This window comes from Patella vulgata, chromosome 2, assembly GCF_932274485.2.
Source record: "Patella vulgata chromosome 2, xgPatVulg1.2, whole genome shotgun sequence".
Taxonomy (NCBI): Eukaryota; Metazoa; Mollusca; class Gastropoda; family Patellidae; genus Patella; species Patella vulgata.
In genome coordinates, this window is record NC_065880.2 from 92,358,215 (window position 1) to 92,379,226 (window position 21,012).

A 21,012-nucleotide genomic window follows, 5' to 3' on the forward strand; every position below is an offset into this window, starting at 1 on the left:
TACATGTAAATCAATGAAAGGGACCAATGAAAGGGGGTTGGATGGCCGATTGGGTAGCATGCGCGCGCTGTATCATACGGTCTGTCATTGAGTCAACTGGCGGGGTTTCGATTCCCCGGTTGTACGTGACAAGGAGTAGGGTCGCCTGTCCAACCTTGTGGGTTTTCTCCGGATCCTCCGGTTTCCTCCCACTGCTAAAGACCCGTACGCGAAAGCGAATGATTGAAATAAAATTGAACCATGTGTTAGTCCCGAAATGACCTAGTTTGTGTCGAGTGGACGTTAAACCCCATTTCTCTCTCTCTCTCTTAAAGGACTTCTTTAAGTGACATTTAGGTAATTGAACAAACTAACACTATTTATAGAATAACAATTACTCGTTTATTAACATACGTTTCCACGGTGATACTCTCGTCTTTATCAAGCAAATGATGAGAGTATCATCGTCGAAACGTTGCATGTTAATAAATGAGTAATTGCTATTCCATAAATAGTGTTAGTTTGAATCTTAAAGGAGACAAAGGGAAATGTGGCAATGTTCTGTAACAAATGAAATTCTCTTGGTGTATGCAGGCCTTAACATTCAAGATATTGTGCAATTAATAAAAAATATTTGTCATTACAATAAGATAAATATTTATCAACGAGCGACAAGGAAAACTTTTCACAAATAGGAAGTCGTTTTCCTATCCTCATGTTGTAATTAACATAAAAAAAACAAACTTAATTTTCTCTGAAAGTATAAAATGGGAAAAGACCAGGAAAATTAAATAATTACCAGGAAAATGAAATAAGAGACCACAAATTGTCTAATACGCTAATTAAATGCACAAATTTTTCTGTCGTTGCTGTCTAAATTGCCATCCATTTATTAAACAATATAATGTTAAGCGGAAGTCAAGCCTTGTGAGAACACATCGCGTGAAAAACATTGTCAGCAACAATGGGTAATCTAAGACCCCAGACATAAATTGGTTTTTCGATGCATAATTTTATTCAAATATGATCAAACTACAGCTTTATATAAAGACTGAATAATAATCAAAGTAAAAAAAAATATGACAGACCCTACCATTTTACGTGCACGCGCTAACCATTCGGCCATCCAACCCCCGAGTAACAGAGAGAGAGAGAGAGAGAGAAATGGAGTTTAACGTCCACTCCACACAAACTAGGTCATTTCTCCTTACTCCTTGTCAAGTACAACTGGGGAATCGAAACCCCACCAGTCAACTCAATGACAGACCTTATGATACAACATGCACACGCTAACCATTCGGCCATCCAACCTCGGAGCAATAACAAATAATATAAATTACTCACCATGATATCATCTTTGAGTTTCTCATATTCCCTCTTGAATCTTTCTAATTTCCTCTCCAATTCATGATTTTTATGGAAGAGATTATTTTTTTCTTCGTCTAAATCCCACTGTTTTGTTTGACAAACTATCTTTTCTTCTTCTATCTGTATTTGTAAATTAAATTAAAATATTTAAACATACATTATGCAAGAGGTAAATCTGCCTATTGCAGGCCTTAATTAGACTTATTGCAGGCCTTAATTAGACTTATTGCAGGCCTTAATTAGACTTATTGCAGGCCTTAATTAGACTTATTGCAGGCCATAATTAGACTTATCCAGACCATATTTAACTTTCGATGCCATCTGATGTGTCGGAATTTTACTGGATTTGATTAAGGCGGGAAAAAATTGATACCCTCTGCAAAATTCAAATGACGATCGGTCGCTGTAAGTTAAATGAGAATAAGTTAAACATACATTATGCAAGAGCTAAATCTGCCTATTGTAGGTCTTTCTTTAGGCCTGATATGTTATATAAATTTTTAATTATACATTAATTAACCTATCCAGACCATAATCAACTCTCGATGGCATTTTATCGGATTTGAATTTGATCTGCTACTCAACGCTCACTAATGATTCAATCCAAAAATGGAAAATCGAGATTATGTTTTTTATCATACCGACTTTAGTAATGATGACCGAGCCTAGGCCTAAAATTTAATCAGTAATAACTCGGTTTGACTGAAATTTTCAGCATATTCTCTTCATATTATCTAGTTTTTAACAGCTCTTTATCTAATCTTCCATAATGCCCCTTTAAGTTTTATTGTGCTTCATGGTGTGTGTGTTTGTTGTTCTATTATAGTATAGAATCTAAAGCCTAATAACAAAAGATGATCAAAGGTCATAACTCTGGCAATAGTCATCAGAAATAGTTGAAAATAAATATATGGTTTTCTCATCTCAGGACCTTGAACAAGGCCACAAACAATATTCAACCTCATTATCACTACTGGTGCGGGCTTGAATTGGGCCATAACTTTGGCAAAAATGATCAGAAATAAGTTTCTTCGGCTCAGGACCTTAACCATGACGGACAGACTGTGGTGACGACAGTAAGTTGATATAAAATAATTAATAGAATACAATATCAAATGCATCATTTTGACTTAGTCAAAATTGATCCCATCAAACCTTCTGTATTTGGTTTGTGTTTCCTGTTTCTATTGATTGGAAGTTTCACCCATATAAATGTAGGTGTATAAAAATATCTTACTATTCTTTTCTCTTTCTGTAACTGTTGTATCTTTTTGAAATATTCTTCATTGTTTTTTTCTGCTTTATTCTGCCAAAGAGCATTTTTCTCGGCGTCTTTCTTTAGTTTGAAAACATCAGTCATCAGCTGAAAAAAATGTTAGGAATCATTTCATAAAAATCATGTCAAGAGTTCTTTTATGTGAATGCTGACAGGGATATGAGTTCTCGTTTTTTGTCCCATCCGAAAGAAAAAATGAAATGAAATGGGGGTTTAACGTTGTACTGTTCTGCTCTGACCCGGCTAATGAAGACGGGCATACACCATACAGTGTGCTATGAGGGAAATTTTGCTCGGGCAGTGGCATTATGGCCTACTCTTATATCAAATTTCAACTGCTAAGTGATCTTTTACGTGCACAGCAATGTATACACGGGACCTCAGTTTTTCATCCCATCCCATTCTGAAACCAAGTCAGAAAATCCCGATGAACTTTCTCGGCCAATGCAGGGATCGATGTGTTCAATGCAGGGATCGATGTGTTCAATGCAGGGATCGATGTGTTCAATGCAGGCATCGATGTGTTCAATGAAATATCCTGGAATAATACATACTCTATTAATAGTATCTTTGTCTGCATAATTTTCATTCCTTGCTTCTTCTAGTTCAATTACTAATGTACGATTATTTTCTCTCTCTGCCTCCAAGTCAGCCATTAAAATCTCTATTTTGGTGTGTAGATGTTTATCACTTGATTCATGCTGTAAAAAATGACAGGTTTATTAATAATTAAATCTTTTGTAACAGAACATTCACTTATTATATGCGTTGCGACCCATTTGTGTCAATTTCTAGGTCCTAAATATTAGCGACTTAGCTCCTTTAATGATACGCCCCACCATGATCCTTTGTAACAGAACATGCACTTCGTAATCTTGTTCTTCTCAGGGTGATGCTATTCGAAAATAGCCTAATGCTCGGCCAATTTGAATACGATCAACATGAAACATGGACAATTGCGCACTGATTGAGAAACTTTGATTTTTTTCCAAGATGGCTGCGGTAATGTCAGTGTTTCTTGTAATCGGCTTAAAACTGTTGTCCTGACTTACCAATAAAAGAGTTCTTCCTAAGCAAAACAAAAAATTCAAGAGAAGTTGATTTAGCCACAGAGAGAGAGAGAGAGAAATGAAATGAAATATTGTTTAACGTCCTACTGTTCTGCTCCGAACTGGGCTAATGAAGACGGGAAGAGAAGAGAGAGAGAGAGAGAGAGAGAAACCAGGTCATTTTGGGACTAACATATGGTTCAATTTTATTTCAATAATTTGCTTGCCCATAGGGTTCTTTAGCAGTGGGAGGAATCCGGAGGACCTGGAGAAAACGCACGAGGTTGGACAAATGACCCTATTCGATGACAGACCTTATGATTCCGCCAGTATTTAGCCAGTATTTGAAAAATAGAAAGAAGAGTAACTTCAGGCTGACGGAAAGAAGGGTTATCAACCTGGGAATCAGATCACTTACCTTATTAGGTAAATTAACAGGTCGTGTTCGTACTGTTCGTAAATCATTACACTGTCGATGTAGTCTCTGTGATATTCTTCTTTCTTGCTCAAAATTTTCTTTTAAGAAAAAAAACAATCGATAATGGAAATGCTTTAAATATCTGGAGATCAATTTAAATGTTGGACTAAAGACATCATCTAGGTTAAGAAATGTTTATCTTTCAAGATGGAAGATTAATTAATTAGTTTTAATCCCAATGATTCTCATTTGAGGGAGTCTGAATTCCTTGCACACTACAATATCAGGTGCGGATCCAGAATTTTCAGAAAGGGGGGGGGGGGGCGGGCCCTTGTTGGGAGGACTGACAGGCAATCAACCAAGTCACCAACCGCCTCGTTTCGGAGTAAATCACGATGGGGATCACTACCATTTTAAGTATTTTTGTTCTCCTTCCCCGCAAGAATATTTCTACCAATGATATTTTGGCCTTATATTGTCTTATGATAAATTCAAAACTTCGTCACATTTAGCTACCCCTGCAGTGCAGATGATAAAACGGCAAAGAAGCCAGCGCCACCTATAATAGGTGGACAAATTGAATCCAAGTCAGGAAATTTTCTACCAATGATATTTAGCTTTATTGTCCTAATCTAAATAATCAATCTACATTTTAGCGTAGCTTAAGGCGGGAAAAAATAGATACCGTCTACAAAATTCAAATGATGATCGGTCGCTGTAAGTTAACTACATGCTCTTTAACTACACCAATCAAAATAGCACTCAAATGGTAAAATTTGGCACTTTTATACATTTTGATTATCCATTTAAATATACATTATGCAAGAACTACATCTGCCTATTGCAGGTCTTTCTTTAGGCCTGAAATGTTATATAAACTATTAATTAGACATTAATTAACTTATCAAGACCATAATCAACTCTAATAAGACATTAATTAACTTATCCAAACCATAATCAACTCTAATAAGACATTAATTAACTTATCCAAACCATAATCAACTCTAATAAGACATTAATTAACTTATCCAAACCATAATCAACTCTAATAAGACATTAATTAACTTATCCAAACCATAATCAACTCTAATAAGGCATTAATTAACTTATCCAAACCATAATCAACTCTAATAAGACATTAATTAACTTATCCAAACCATAATCAACTCTAATAAGACATTAATAACTTATCCAAACCATAATCAACTCTAATAAGACATTAATTAACTTATCCAAACCATAATCAACTCTAATAAGACATTAATTAACTTATCCAAACCATAATCAACTCTAATAAGACATTAATTAACTTATCCAAACCATAATCAACTCTCGATGCATATCTTATGCATAGAATATTCTCTGGATTTCAATCCGATCTTGCAGCTCAACCAAAGCTAATTGATTATTAAATCCAAACATAACGCTAACGCTACAATATACGTCCACATTCCAATTCTGCTTTGGTCTCCTCCGAACCAAGTGAAACCGAAGTCTGAAATTAAATCCCAATCTGACAAAAGTACTTAATATTCTTAAAAGACAAATTATTAATAATAAATTTGGTACTAAATTATAATAACGAATGACACCCAAACATAAGACTTTTTAAAAATGTACATCCTGAAAACGCACATGTACTTGCAGTTACATGAATTTATAATTTATTTAGTGTGAGAGAGAGAGAGAGAGAGAGAGAGACATTGTCATTGCAGTACCAAAAGGTCTTTAGCAGTGGGAGGAAAGGGGGAGAAAACGGTGGTTTGAAACGTCAACAAATAACCGGTATAAATACTTCTAACACTTACAAAGCGTTCTGAAAAATAAGTTGAACAAAGGCTCTCAGAAACCACTCACAAAAACCCGAATGTTACATGGGTGACAACTATTTAAAGCATATCACGTCAGTTTGACATTGTTAAATGGAGTTTGACATTGTTAAATGGAGTTATCTCCCCAAAATCGGGCATGCACCCAAAAGAAAAGGGACCAACCTCAGGGTATAAGGAATATGTATTTTAAGTTTCAAGATGATCGATTTAGAATTGTGGCCTGTAGGCGACACACAAAAAGAAAATTGGCATGGCTCTGCCCCTGGGGGTTGGGCATGTAGGGCCTACTCCAAATGATAAGGATGTTCCAAATGATAGGAATGTTCCTTAGGGTACAAAGAATAAGTATATAAAGTGTGGCTCTGCCCCTGGGGGTTGGGCATGTACCCCAAACGATAGGGATGTTCCTTAGGGTACAAAGAATGTGTATGCAAGATTATAAGTTAAGAAATGTGGCCTGTAGACGACAAACAAACAAATACTAGAAATGGGCGTGGCTCTGCCCCTGGGGGTCGGGCATGCACCCAAAACAATAGGGATCTTCCTTGGGGTATAAGGAATAAGTATACCAAGTTTGAAGAAAATCCAGTAAGAATTGCGCCCTGTAGGCGACACAAAGACACACGAAAAGAAAATGGGAAATGGGCGTGGCTCTGCCCCTGGGGGTTGGGCATGTACCCCAAACGATAGGGATGTTCCTTAGGGTACAAAGAATGTGTATGCAAGATTATAAGTTAAGAAATGTGGCCTGTAGACGACAAACAAACAAATACTAGAAATGGGCGTGGCTCTGCCCCTGGGGGTCGGGCATGCACCAAAAACAATAGGGATCTTCCTTGGGGTATAAGGAATAAGTATACCAAGTTTGAAGAAAATCCAGTAAGAATTGCGCCCTGTAGGCGACACAAAGACACACGAAAAGAAAATGGGCGTGGCTCTGCCCCTGGGGGTTGGGCATGCACCCCAAACGATAGGGATGTTCCTTAGGGTACAAAGAATGTGTATGCAAAGTTTCAAGATTATTAGTTAAGAAATGTGGCCTGTAGACGACAAACAAACAAATACTAGAAATGGGCGTGGCTCTGCCCCGGGGGGTCGGGCATGCACCAAAAACAATAGGGATCTTCCTTGGGGTATAAGGAATAAGTATACCAAGTTTGAAGAAAATCCATGAAGAATTGCGCCCTGTAGGCGAACCACAGACACACACACACACACACACACACACATACACACACACACACACACAGACAGGGGCGACGGCATAATACGTTCACATTATGAATGTGGACGTATAAAAATGGATAATATAGACTATGTTGTTTATCGTACTGACTTTAGTAATGATAATCGAGACTAGGCCTAAAATGCAATCGCTAATATCTTGGTTCAGAGTGGACCAATTCGACTGAAATTTTCAGCATATTCCCTTTACATTATCTAGTTTTTAACTATTATAGTGAGAACTGCCAGCTCTTTATTTGATCTTCCATAATGCCCCTTTAATTCAAATTTTAATTAAAAACATTTAATTAAGAAAAGAAAAACAAAATATCAACGGTAAATTAACTCCCTTCTTGGATTCAATCGCATTTAAAATATAATGTAACTTTAAATACAATATGGTCAAGATATGAGATATTTTTTTCATTTGGTGATTTGTACCTTTCCATTCATTCTGACATTCATTCAATCTGTCTAAATCTGCTTTATTACAATCTAACTGTCTCTCTAAATCATCCACTTTATGTAGTAGAGATGAGATCTTGTGGGATTGTTGATCGTTGTCATCTCGTAAATGAATATTCCTTCTCATAAAATCACCTGCATACAAAACATGAAGAAAGATTATTAAAAACTCAATACGAAAAAGGGGGTTCAATGGCCGAATGGTTAGCGTGCGGGCCGTATCATAAGGTCTGTCATTGAGTCAACTAGCGAGGTTTCGATTCCCCGGTTATACATAACAAGGAGTAGGGTCACCTGTCCAACCTTGTGGGTTTTCTCCAGGTCCTCCGGTTCCCCCCCCCCCACACACTGCTAAAGATTGAACCATATGTTAGTCCCAAAATGACCTGGTTGGTGTCGAGTGGACATTAAACCCATCTTTCTCTCTTGATAGTTAATACATGTTTAATAGCAAAGTTCACAATGGCGCGATAAACAACAGCGAGAGGATAACTCAAGGGAGATAACTACTGTAGATATAAATATGCCCGGATGAAATGAAATGAAATGGGGTTTAACGTCCTACTGTTCTGCTCCTAAACTGGGCTAATGAAGACGGGCATATGCCATACAGTGTGCTATGAGGGAAATTTTGCTCAGGCAGCGGGGCTACGGCCTACTCTTATATTGAATTCCAACTGCCAAGGGATCTTTTACGTGCACACCAATATGTACACGGGACCTCGGTTTTTCGTCCCATCCGGACGACTAGACAGCTGTCCTTGTCAGGCCCTCCGTCCTGCATCACTGACAAGGGAAAATTACGCCGGAAAATCTGGATTAACTTTCTCGGCCAATGCAGGGATCGAACACCCGACCTCCAGGCTAGCGAGCCAGCGTCTTACCCACTTAGCCACATGATCCCCAATATGCCCTGATATCAGCGGTGCTACACTCTACTTTTCATCGAGTCAAGGGTTCTTTTACGTGAATGTCAATATGTACACGGGGCCTCAGTTTTCTATCCTATCTGAACAGTGGCGGGGATAAGATTCCTAGCTTGACAAAGTGTGCAGTCGCCTGTCCAACCTGTCCAAGACCCCTATCTGCAAACAAAATATTGAAATAAAATTGACCATATGTTAGTCCTGAAATGACTCTGTATAAAATCAGTGCATGAATCTGAATAAAATATTTTTAGATTAGATGAATACTAACGGTTCTCTTCCTTCACAAGTCTGTTGTCCTTTTCAATCTCCTTGATATTTTCTCGAAGTTGTCTGTTATGGATCTCAAATTCTCGTAATCTCTGAATCTCATTCTACAGATAACATGAATATAAATAAATTTCATGTTTATATCTCTGTGGTGGATCTTCGGTGTGGCTTATAGGCCAGACACCCCCACTCCACCAGCCAAATTTTTTGTAAAAAAAAAGTTGTTTACACTTTAATCAATCAAATATGACCTGTAAATTCTTACTAGCCCAACCCCTTCGTTACTACAAACATAAAGTTTTTTAAAATCACTAAAACATGACTTATAAAATGCCAGAGTTTCTGCTCCCATTCCCCAGAGGTGGGAACAAGTTGCTGGACCTCGAGTCAGAGTTGAGTCTCAAATCGCTGCACTCCGAGTCCCAGTCAAGTCCCAAGTTGCTGACTTAAGTAGCCTACCGAGTCGAGTCCTAAATCTTTACAAAGCCGGAGTCCTGTTTAAATCACCAGTTCATCAGTCAGTAATTCATGCCGAATAAAATAAGTTAGAGTTATGCCCCCTTGTCGTGACTCAAGTCCTAAGCTCTTTCAAGTCGCATGTTGAGTCATTGATGCAACTGAAGTCGGTCTCGAGTCTGATTCGTAGGACTCAAGTTCCCACCTCTGCTATTCGCTACCATTAAGGCTCTGCCCTTAAGCCCACTTTCTAATCTTTATAGTTAAACATGCATTATTCAAGAGCTAAATCTGCCTATTGCAGGTCTTTCTTTACGCCTGAAATGTTATCTAAATTATTAAATAGACATTAATTAACTTATCCAGACCATAATCAACTCTTGATGCCATCTGATGGGTACGATTTTAAACAGATTTGAATCTGATCTGCGATTCAATGGCTGTTCATGATTAACCATAATAATGGATAATCAAGACTTTGTTTATTATCGTAACAACGGTAGTAATGACAACCGAGGCTAGCCTAAAATTGAATCGCTAATATCTCGGCTCATGTGAAGCAGTTTGACTGAAGTTTTCAGCATATTCTCGTTACGTTATTCATTTTCTAACTATTATAGCGAGAACAGTCAGCTCTTTATCTAATCTCTTATAATGTATGGGGGGTTGGATGGCTGAATGGTTAGCGTGAGCGCGCTGTATCATAAAGTCTGTCATTGAGTCGACTGGCGTGGTTTCGAATCCCCAGGTGTACGTGGCAAGGAGTAGGGTCGCCTGTCCAACCTCGTGGGTTTTCTCCGGGGCCTCCGGTTTCCTCCCACTGCTAAAGACCCCTACGCGCAAGCGAATTATTGAAATAAAATTAAACCATATGTTAGTCCCGAAATGACCTAGTTTGTGTCGAGTGGACGTTAAACCCCATTTTTCTCTCTCTTATAATGTATCTTTAAGGTCCGAGGGTTTATAAATCTAACCTCAAGTTCTTTCTTCTCATTTTGAGCGAATTGTAGAAGTTCTTGTAGTTCATCAATCTGTCGTATCATGTCGTTGTGTTCAACTCGTATCTGATTAAGATGTTGTCCATGTAAAAACAATTCATTCCAATTACACGAAATTCTACTTGTTTCATGACTTTTATAACCTGGAGAAAAAACCATATTTAAACTCAGTACGTTTCCCCATTTACAATGTTTTGGTGTTATTTTATATTAAAGGGACAATAACACTCTTGCTGGCTCGACAGCTCCAGAAAATAAATAATAGCTTTATTCTAAGTACTAGATGTTTAAGTGTCATACATGCTGTGTAAATTATCCATTACATCCTATTTTACTTGTCCAGAGGGTTCGAAAATATTTTTAAATCCAAGTCACATTTGAAAAGGTTTACGTTAGGCTTTTCAAATCATTTAGTTGAATTTTTCCAATTTTTTAAATTAGGTGTGTTAAGAAGAAATTTGTATTACCAATTAGTTGGAATATTGTAAAATAGTACAATTTGTTGACCAGAATAAAGATTGGGACATATTATTCAGTTACAACAAGAGTGGTATTGAACCTTTAAGGGTGGTTGGGTGGCCAAATTTTTATTGTCTGTGCATTGTATCATAAGGTCTGTCATTGAGTCAGCTGGTGTGGTTTTGATTCCAGGTTTGTACGTGACAAGGAGTAGGGTCACCTGTCCAACCTCATGGGTTTTTTTCGGGTCCTCCGGTTTCCTCCCACTGCAAAAGACCCCTACGCGCGAGTGAATTAATGAAAAACAATTGAACCATATGTTAGTCCTGAAATGACCTAATTTGTGTCGAGTGGACATTAAATCTCTCTCACACCAATTTCAACTTCCTAGATGAGGTTATTTTAGTTTGTCTGCGATATCACTTCGCGGTGGAAGCAGCTGTTAAAAAAAGCTATTGAACACACAGATTGAACAACACACGCACGGTTATTTTAAAAATGTTGGCTTACCTTCCGGTCGAGGTGTTGGAGTCTCGTCAATAAAAACAGCGGTAAATACGTGAGGATATTCCCACGCTAACAAATCTTTAAATGCTTTCAAACCAGGTTGACCTTTTGTCTTGAGTGTATCTATAAAAGCTCCTGAAACACACAAAATTAACTATTGTATATATAAACTAATGTCCAAAAGAAAGTATACACTGTGCATTTCGTGTTGCATCAACCAAAGTCGTTTTCCATTGTATATATGTGGCATTTGGGTACAATGCCAATTTGTTTCGCTTTTTTTGCTTAGAAATGTTGAGTTTGAACGCAAGAGACAAACTCAGTAATGTTTCATCAAAACTTAGTGTGTATTTTTAGTGTGTATACTTTCTTTTGGACATTAGTATATATATATAGACATTTACACTGTAACCCAGGTATCATTTATCTTGTGTATCTATCTCTGATTTCTTTCATATTCGTTTAATATCAAATCATTGTTTAAAAATTCGTAAAAACTGTTTAAAATCACCAAAAATCATCTAATTTGTACTTGTGTCCAGTTTAAAGCTGACTAATTAATTTTGATAATGAGTGTCCAATTTACAAGCGTTTAATTTCTCGATCACTGTTAAAAAATAAACATCTCAATTGATTATTGATGTATAATGATTAATTTTTGAACAATGGTCTTGAAATTAAATACTTGTAAATTGGATCTTTTTAAATTAACAAATTATATATTCTTACATCTGTCAAGCTATATATTCTTCGATATATTGAATTATGCTCAAATTGGCGCTTAACATTGACCTCAAGATTTTAGGCTTAACAAGAAATCCATGATCAAAAATATGGAAAATCAAACAGTTCTTTATTCAGTGTTTTTAATTCATAGTCGTTAATTCTTATTTCTTCATTTGTTGTCGTATTTCAACATTTGTATACTAAAATTAACATTTATATCTTAAAATCAATATTTGTTTTACAAATCAGACATTAGTCATATCAGAGCTGTTTGGTCTTCCATACAAAAATGACTGGTGATTCCTATGCTGCTGTTTATTAAATAAATTATTAAAATAAAATTGAACCATATATTTGTCCCGAAATGATCTAGTTTGTGTCAAGTGGATGTTAAGCTCCCTTTATCTCTCTATCAGGAAACTGCAGTGTCTATGGGTTTAGTCGAGCTAAAGGTATTATATAGGTCACAGTAATCTAATGCATCTATATATACTATAGCTACATCCTGAATAAATTTAATATTGTTACATGGCAATGTTTACATTTTACCATATAACATAAAACTTGTGTTGTAAAAATATATAAAAATCGGACAGATTGAAAGACGGAAGTGGATACTGTTTATTTAAAATGTATATTGTCGCATAACAAAAATATCAAGTATTTTTAATGTATCTTCCAATCCAGAATTGAATATTTAGAACCTACATTATCAAGGAAATATGTCTTTTAAAAGACCGAGAGAGAGAGAGAGAGAGAGAGAGAGAGAGACAACTGTATGGTTCAATTTTATTTCAATAATATACTTGCGCCTAAGGGTCATTTAGCAGTGGCTGGAGAGCCGGAGGAAACCTACAAGGTTGGACAGGCGAACCTACCCCTACCCCTTGTCATGTACAAGCGGGAAATCAAAATCACGCTACTTGATCAACCTTATGAACAGCCACCCAATCACTAAATATATACAAGAGCCTTTTATTCTTTAACGATACATTATGCAAGAGATAAATCTGCCTATTGCAGGTCTTTCTTAGGCCTGAAATGTTATCTAAATTATTAACTAGACATTAATTAACTTATCCAGACCATAATAAACTCTCAATGTCATAGCTAGCCTGTGATTTCTACTGGATTAAGATCCGATTTACTGCTCAACTTTCATTCATGATTAAATCATGGAATGGATAATCGAGACTATGTTTTTTATTGTACCGACTTTAGTAATGATGATCGAGGCTAGGCCAAAAATTCAATTTCTAAATTCTCAGTTCAGAGGGGATCAATTTAACTGAAATTTTGAGCAAATTGCCTTTACATTATCTAGTTTTTAACTATTATAATGAGAACTGCCAACTCGTTATCTTATCTTCCATAATAGATCTTTAATTTACATACCATTTCTTTGAAATTTTGTTTTATAAATATAATGATTCTTGATTTCTTCTTCGTCATTTTCCGAGAATATGCGTCTAGATCTGAGTTGTGGAAGGAACGATTCATAATTAATAGATTTAATCAGAGTATATCGATGTGTTTCATAAAGATCATCTAACGCGTTCATCTGAAAATAAATACAACATAAAAATCATCTAAGGTGTTCATTTGAAAATAAATTGTTTTTAAGATAAATCTGAACTGAATAAATCACAGAGAGAGAGATAGAGAGAGAGAGAGAGAGAGAGAGAGAGAGATGGGGTTTAAGGTCCACTCGACACAAACCCTGGACTAGCATATGGTTCAATTTTATATTAATAATTCGCATACGGGTCTTTAGCAGTGGGAGGAAACCAGAGGACCCAGGGAAAACCCACAAGATTGGAGAGGCGACCAGGGAATCGAAAACATGCCAGTTGACTCAATGAGCTCTATAGTTATTACAAAATTTGGGTATGTTGGGTGGCCATCCTATCTTGTCTAGTCATTTTCCGTTTTGCAACCAAATACTGTCAAATTAGTGGACAAGGAAATCTGTCCCTCAGTGGGCATAATACCGATATCCCGAAATTCCCAAAAGGTTAAGGGTTGGAGTGGGTGGTATAGAGGACTTCCATTTCCAAATTTTCACCGTCAGTCATTTTGATAATGCACGAAAACTTTGCAAATTAAATGCATATTGCAGATTCTATATTTATTGTAGGGTACTGTGAATTCACATGTCTATATCACTTTGTCAGCATGGTGTACACAAAAAATTAAATTTTGGACTAAGAAATGAAATTAACGGAACACAATTTTTATGGGAAACAATCACTGGTTTTATTCTAAAAGCACAATGGTTGATAACGATAAGAGGATACATGTCGAAATGTCATGCTTTTAGAATAAAACCAGTGATTGTTTTCCCATAAAAATTATGTTCTGTTAATCTGTTTCCCAATCGCTAAATGCCACTTAAAGATTAAGAAATGAAATATTAGTAGGCCCAAACCAATTCATTAAATCAACTGAAGAAGGCCCTCACCCCCCCCCCCCCCAACCACTCAACCTATCCCCCTAAAACCGATAGTGTTGACTTTGTAAATAGAAACTTATGGCTGATTCATCTCTGTCATATAATTTGTAATAATGATGATACAAAGGAAGGAAGGTAGGAATTGAACAAACTCTCAATAAAAATTTACAGAAATCAGATTACAAATCAATCTCGTCTAATTTCTATTTCATGACAAAAATATGTCATTTGGTAAATATCTGAATCAAAATGGAGTCACACTTTAAGAACTTTCGCAATGGATGGCCCAACGATAAGATTTAGTCCTGAAGGGTTTGCCCCCTCTTTGTTTATGTTTTTAGTTTCTATTTAGCAAAAGTCACAACTACTATAATCAAGCCTGGAAATAAGGCACCTGTCACAGACAATGTCAGACACAGATACAGGCTTTGTCAGGCACTAAACCTCTGGTGCCTGTCATTTTGTCCGGCACTGATTTGGCTTTTAATTGATATTATTAATACATGTCCGGCACTAAGTTGAAAATGTCAGGTACTATTTCACTACTGCCGGACATTTTGTCAGGTAGATCTAAAACCGTTATTTCCAGGCTTGACTATAATAGGATGATGTGTGTACAATGTTTCTTAAAAGATATTTTAAACGGTTTATGAGCCTCTGTAAACGGAAAACAAATGGAAGGGTGGAGCCCATTTCAACGCCCCTCCCTTAAATTCCTTGGCCGTAGGAAAAAGATGTTTTAAACGCTTTGTTTCCTTTTACTATCATGGAAGTTTTAACAACAGAAATAAATCTTGTGTACACATTGGCGTGCACTTAAAAGAACCCATGACAGATGGAATTTGATATACGAGTAGGCCGTAGTGCCGCTGTCTGGGCAAAATTTCCCTCATAGCACACGGCATGGCATATACCCGTCTTCATTAGGCCAGTCAGTGCAGAACAGCAGGACGTTAAACCCCATTACATTTTATTTCTTTTTAAACGTTATGGGTGCACCTTCAATACAGGATATAGTACAGTTTATTTGTAATCCCAAATTCAGCCTTGTTAAGCTGTATTGAATCCACAGCCTGCAGAAAAACGACACAGTAGTTGAAAATGACCGTTGTGCTGTTTTCTGGGGAGTTGTACCGGTAGTTTATTCCAACACTTTAACAACGATATTAATTGTACTTTTAATAAACCAGTGTCCAAAACTGGCTAAACGTCACAATAACGAGATATAGGTGTCGCTAGAGTAAGCCGGTACAGTAGAATATAGAACATATATACAAGGCTCAGTAGATGAAAAGCCCTGCTCAACAGTAGTACACACAGATTTTAATTAGAAATAAGACTTGGTTTATTCACCCATTTTCAAATGATAACATATATCTATGTCTACTCCGCGCGTATCTCCGTTTGATCCAGCAGCTGCCCAGCCCCTCGTTACACTTTTAAAGGAGTGTTGCCGTTACTCCTCCCTTTTTCTGATTAAAATAATTATATACTATTCAAAAAAAGTAGGGGATATTTGATTTTTAAGTGTTATTAAAGTCACCTAATGAAACTGACGAAGAAACAAATGACAAAATGAAATGAAGTTCACATTCATCGATTTATTTCAAATGATCATTAGACTAAGTAAGGCACAGACTGACCATTATAAGGGTAAAATGATACCCGGGGTCAAACAGCAAAGTTACCACAGCATCACAACCAAGTCAGTAACGGGTAAATCCTCCTCTGTTTGCCAAACAAGCATTGATCCGACGTGGCATACTCCTAATGAGACGTCTAAGGTCATTTTGGTCCAGATTGTCCCATTCCTGTTGCAACGCAGCAGCAAGTTCTTGGACATTGGCAGGACGTTGTTGACATTGACGTAACCTCTGTCCAAGCATGTCCCAGACATGCTCGATGGGGGAGAGGTCGGGACTCAGTGCTGGCCAAGGTAATGTGGTGATGTTCTGTTGTTGGAGGTAACCTGTAACGATCCTGGCCCTGTGACATCTTGCGTTGTCATCCTGGAAGATGAAACGGCGGCCATGATGTCGTGCGAACGGCACAACATGGACTGCCAAGATGTTGTCCCGGTAGTACTGGCCTGTAACACGCCCTGCAACAACATGTAAAGCCGTTCTTCCAGCAACAGTGATGCCTCCCCACACCATAACAGAACCACCCCCAAATCGATCATGTCTGATGACGTTAACGTCTTGGAAGCGCTCGTTTCGACGACGCCACACCCTCCTATGTCTGTCCAAAAAATCAACAGTGAACCTTGACTCATCTGAAAACATCACATTGCTCTAGCATCGATTATCCCAGTGTTGACGATCCCTACACCAACGACGTCTTGCCTGAATGTGATGATCTCTCAAACAAGGGATCACACGAGGACGTTGGGCGCGAAGGTGACCCCTATGCAGTCGATTCCGAATCGTCTGGCCACTCACTCTCACACCAGTGTCTGTTTGAAGACGAGCGCTGATCTGATTTGCTGTGATGACACGATTTCTCAAGGCCAAGGTACGGATAAATCGATCCTGGGCTTGAGTTGTCGCCCTTGGTCGACCTGAGCGTGGTCTGTCCTGTACAGATTGTGTATCACGGTATCTGGACCATAGCCTGCTTATGACAGACTGAGAAACATTCATCGTCCGCGCCACAACCGCCTGTGTTGTGCCGATCTGTAGCATGCCAAGGGCACGTAACCTTTCATTTTGTGTAAGCCGACGCATATCAAAATTTGTTTTCTGGTCACTAAAACAATTAAACTGATGTTTCCACCCTGGAATTCAATGCCACAATGACTGTAACATTCAAAGTCAGAGTTGTGCAAATCTTGGGTTGGAACCCCATGATGATCCCAAGCATCACCTGCATTCCATGCGGTAGCTATTGGTGCGTTTGGGCGTCACATGTAACTGGAAATGTTTCTTCTGTTAGGTTCTATAGTGACTTTTTTCGTAGTCATTTGCATATTTTAGTATTATGCCCCCAAAATCAAATATCCCCTACTTTTTTTGAATAGTAATATTGGATAAGAAATGTTAAATGGCACATAGGAAACGGTTGAAATGGTTCCACTACTGATGTCTTCCGCCTTACTCAAGTAGAGAAACTAAGGAAACGGCCATGTTTAAATATAGAAATTCACAGACCGTCCCTAAAAGAACAAAGCAAGAACCTGTGTCAAGCATAATTACGTCATACATGTCGTCATATTTAGTATAAAATCAAAGCCGTATAAAGTTCAGTGAGATATCAATTCGGACATTTGTCAATTAGGCTGCTACTTTAACTAAAATGTTATACAATGATACACTATAAGTATAAAAATAACAGCCGACATTAGACTTGTCTTACCTCCCAGTTGAGAGAGTCACTACATACTCCGTCTTTTATATAATCACCATTCATGATTTCTTTACTCAATCAAAGGGTCAAAAAGTCGTAAACAAGTAGAGCAAAGATCGCCCAAACAATCAGGCTAGTTGTTGTTCTGCCATTGTAAGAATGCGTAACTGCATAGGTAGGCCTATTCTGGAACCACAACTATTCTACTACTGTTCTCACCATACTTCCCGGTCGGTGTGACACATTCATAACAAGCCTTTTATACCGCTACTTCCCTGTAAACCTAGATGTTTACTCAACCTGAGTATAAAAAAAAACACGAATTACATCCTTGATTCGCTATTCAATTGACAACCCATATAGATACACACTTCATTAAAGATAAAAAATATTGGCGCCAAAACATGAACACGCGGTACACTCTTTATACTGTTGTTGCACTAACCACACTGTAAAGTAATGCTGACAATCGCTTGCAGTGTTTCCATCTAAAGTATTACACGCACGTTTTTGATTAAATGATAACACGTGCAATGTAACGGAATGCACCGGATATAGTGAACTTTACAATCCGGTCGTATTCCGGATTTGTCAGATGGTTACTGTTACAAGACTGATTCGATCTTCCCATAACAAATGCCACTGTAGTTCTGCTTTTATTTCGGGAGAAAATAATTCACGCCTACACAAAAGCTATAAAACTCCTTGAAGTGATGAGTGACTAACGAACTCTTTGATCTGCCATTTCCTTCAATAACACCAAATAGTCTTGTTGTAAGGGGGTAACGGTGGGTAAGACGCTGGCTCGCTAACCTGGAGGTCGGGTGTTCGATCTCTGCATTTGGCCGAGTAACGGCTTAACGCCTCGATTTTAATTACGATGATTTATGCCCGTTTCAGGTATAGGATTATAATGCTTAACTGTAGTTGGATGTGGCAGAAATATTATGAATAACAATAATCAATCGTCGTTTTGATGAAAATATTGTCAATTTTGCTTACTGAGGCCCGATGTGATTTGCGTTGGCTTTGCTACGTGGAACTATATAGCTCTTATCTCGAAACACGAAGGGTTGAGAGATGAGGTCTGTCATCTCTGTGTATATACGTCTTCATTTCGCTCCCTAGACCCCTCGAAGATTCTTCTAGTGATAGGACACTGTATAGCGTATGCCCGTCTTCGTTTGACCAGTCGGAGCAGAACAGTAGGAAGTACGTTAAACCCCATTTCATTTGATTTTCATTTCTATAATAGGGAACATCGTCACACATGCTGATGAAGAGATGGATATGGAGGTTTCCCAAAACGCTTAGCTGTCGGATCGCCTAGCTTATCGTGAAGTCGCCCAAAATCAAAAGATCACTGCAGGAAGAAAGATGAGGGCGTGGCATTTTGGGCGTGTCTATTAGGGGTAACCCACCGCACAAACTGTCTGGCAGTGGTCATTCATGATTCCTCTCGTGGTACTGAACAACTTCAACTCCAAAGCTGTTTTAGCCTTGGTCTAAACATTAGATAACTCTTGTCAGGGATACCCCATCACTACAAATGTCTGGCAATTACATAGCTCTGTCAGGGGTACCCCACCACTAGAAATGTCTGTCAGAGTGTTTTTGTAATACCTGAAGATGTACGGTACATTGCTGTTTGATTTTCATGTGGTACACTTTTGAGCTAATCTAGACTAGTTGGGGGGCATGACATTTAGGGCGTGGAATACCACACCCACCACCAGAAACCCAGCAAACTTACATTCTGATGATACCAGATATACATACATTGATACCATATAGGAGAAAATTGGTACACTTTTCAGCTAGGTTGACCCCCTGGGCTCCCGCTCTATGAGTATTCACTGGTGTTCATATAGCTGTGTCACAGAGTATTTTTTTACTCTGTGGCTGTGTTTTTCTGTATTTAATTTGAGTCATTCTATGTGTCTTTGACTAGTCTCTGTCTACGGATGTATTCCGTCTGACTTACCATGTTTTTATTTTGCAAACTTCAAATATTTTTCATATATATTTAGGCATCTGTGCCGACACTAACTAGGTCATTTCTGGACTAACATATGGCTCAATTTTATTTCAATAATTAGCTTGCGCGTAAGGGTCTTGGGAACCCGGGGAAAACCCACGAGGTTGGAAAGGTGATCCTACTCATTGTCACGTACAACCGGGGAATCGAAACCATGCCAGATGACTCAATGACAGACCCCATGATACAACGATGACGTGCTAACCATTCGACCATCCAACCCCCCGGAAAAGTTAACAGTTTTCAAATTACGTATATATAGGCATTCATACAGACTGAGCGGGGGGTTGGGTGGCTGAATGGTTAGCACGTGCGCGCTGTACCATAAAGTCTGTCATTGAGTCAACTGGCGTGGTTTCGAATCCCCGGTTGTACGTGGCAAGGAGTAGGGTCGCCTGTCCAACCTCGTGGGTTTTCTCCGGGTCCTCCGGTTTCCTCCCACTGCTAAAGACCCCTACGCGCAAGCGAATTATGTAAATAAAATTAAACCATGTGTTAGTCCCGAAATGACCTAGTTTGTGTCGAGTGGACGTTAAACCCTATTTCTCTCTCTCTCTTTACACACTGAGCTTTTTAAAGAGAGAAATCCAGCGTCAAATTGTCGTCAAGTTTTATTATGAATTAATTAATACGATCACATTGTGATTCAATTTCATTGATGCAAAGCATTAATTGTGATATCACACAAGTCTATATCATTATCTCGCGCTTTCAATGCCCATCCCATGCCACCATCTGATGATAAAGGATAAAGCACCCGTTCCTGACACTTTTATCATAAAAACTGATGTTTTATATATTTTTTTTATGTTACTGATCAGGGGGAGGGGGAGGGGCGCCCCTCGGGATCCGACCCTGATATCATCACACGGAAAATGGTTTGGCCGGACTAGGCGAAACAATAAAAGTCTGCATTTACGCTTCAATAGGCGGCAGGGTTTTGTTATATAAAAATGGCGGGAAAAGATGCTATACAATTTACGGGATCCTACTTTTAAAACAAAAATAATGTTTCCAAGATAAAAGACGACCCGACGATTATATGGAACATAATCATTGATTACTAGGGTAGGACTGAATCTGAATTCAACCGGGGACCTCAATATTAAAGGGGTCTACTATTATTAGGAATTCCAACTGTCAAGGTTGTTTTTTAAGAGCACAGCAATGTGTATACACGGGACGTCGGGGTTTCCGTCAAATTCGAACAACCATACGCTGTCC

The 21,012-nt window shown here is 38.1% G+C and overlaps 1 protein-coding gene across 3 annotated transcripts in view; it reads right to left on the bottom strand.

The window, feature by feature from the left end:
- Nucleotides 1-18,217, bottom strand: part of LOC126810052 (uncharacterized) — a 42,678-nt gene extending 24,461 nt beyond the window's left edge. For 2 of the 3 annotated variants that reach the window (XM_050534998.2, XM_050534997.2), the window contains exons 1-10: nucleotides 17,760-18,209; nucleotides 13,349-13,514; nucleotides 11,231-11,362; nucleotides 10,238-10,404; nucleotides 8,809-8,911; nucleotides 7,588-7,746; nucleotides 4,091-4,188; nucleotides 3,178-3,324; nucleotides 2,585-2,710; nucleotides 1,324-1,467 (exon numbers count right to left, since the gene is read on the bottom strand). In XM_050534998.2, the coding sequence (XP_050390955.1) occupies nucleotides 1,324-1,467; nucleotides 2,585-2,710; nucleotides 3,178-3,324; nucleotides 4,091-4,188; nucleotides 7,588-7,746; nucleotides 8,809-8,911; nucleotides 10,238-10,404; nucleotides 11,231-11,362; nucleotides 13,349-13,514; nucleotides 17,760-17,813 (1,296 nt within the window). In that variant the 5' untranslated portion in view covers nucleotides 17,814-18,209. Of the gene's footprint in view, nucleotides 1-1,323; nucleotides 1,468-2,584; nucleotides 2,711-3,177; nucleotides 3,325-4,090; nucleotides 4,189-7,587; nucleotides 7,747-8,808; nucleotides 8,912-10,237; nucleotides 10,405-11,230; nucleotides 11,363-13,348; nucleotides 13,515-17,759 lie in introns of all 3 variants that reach the window. The other variant, XM_050534999.2, reaches the window with a different exon arrangement.
- Nucleotides 18,218-21,012: the final 2,795 nt, after the last annotated feature.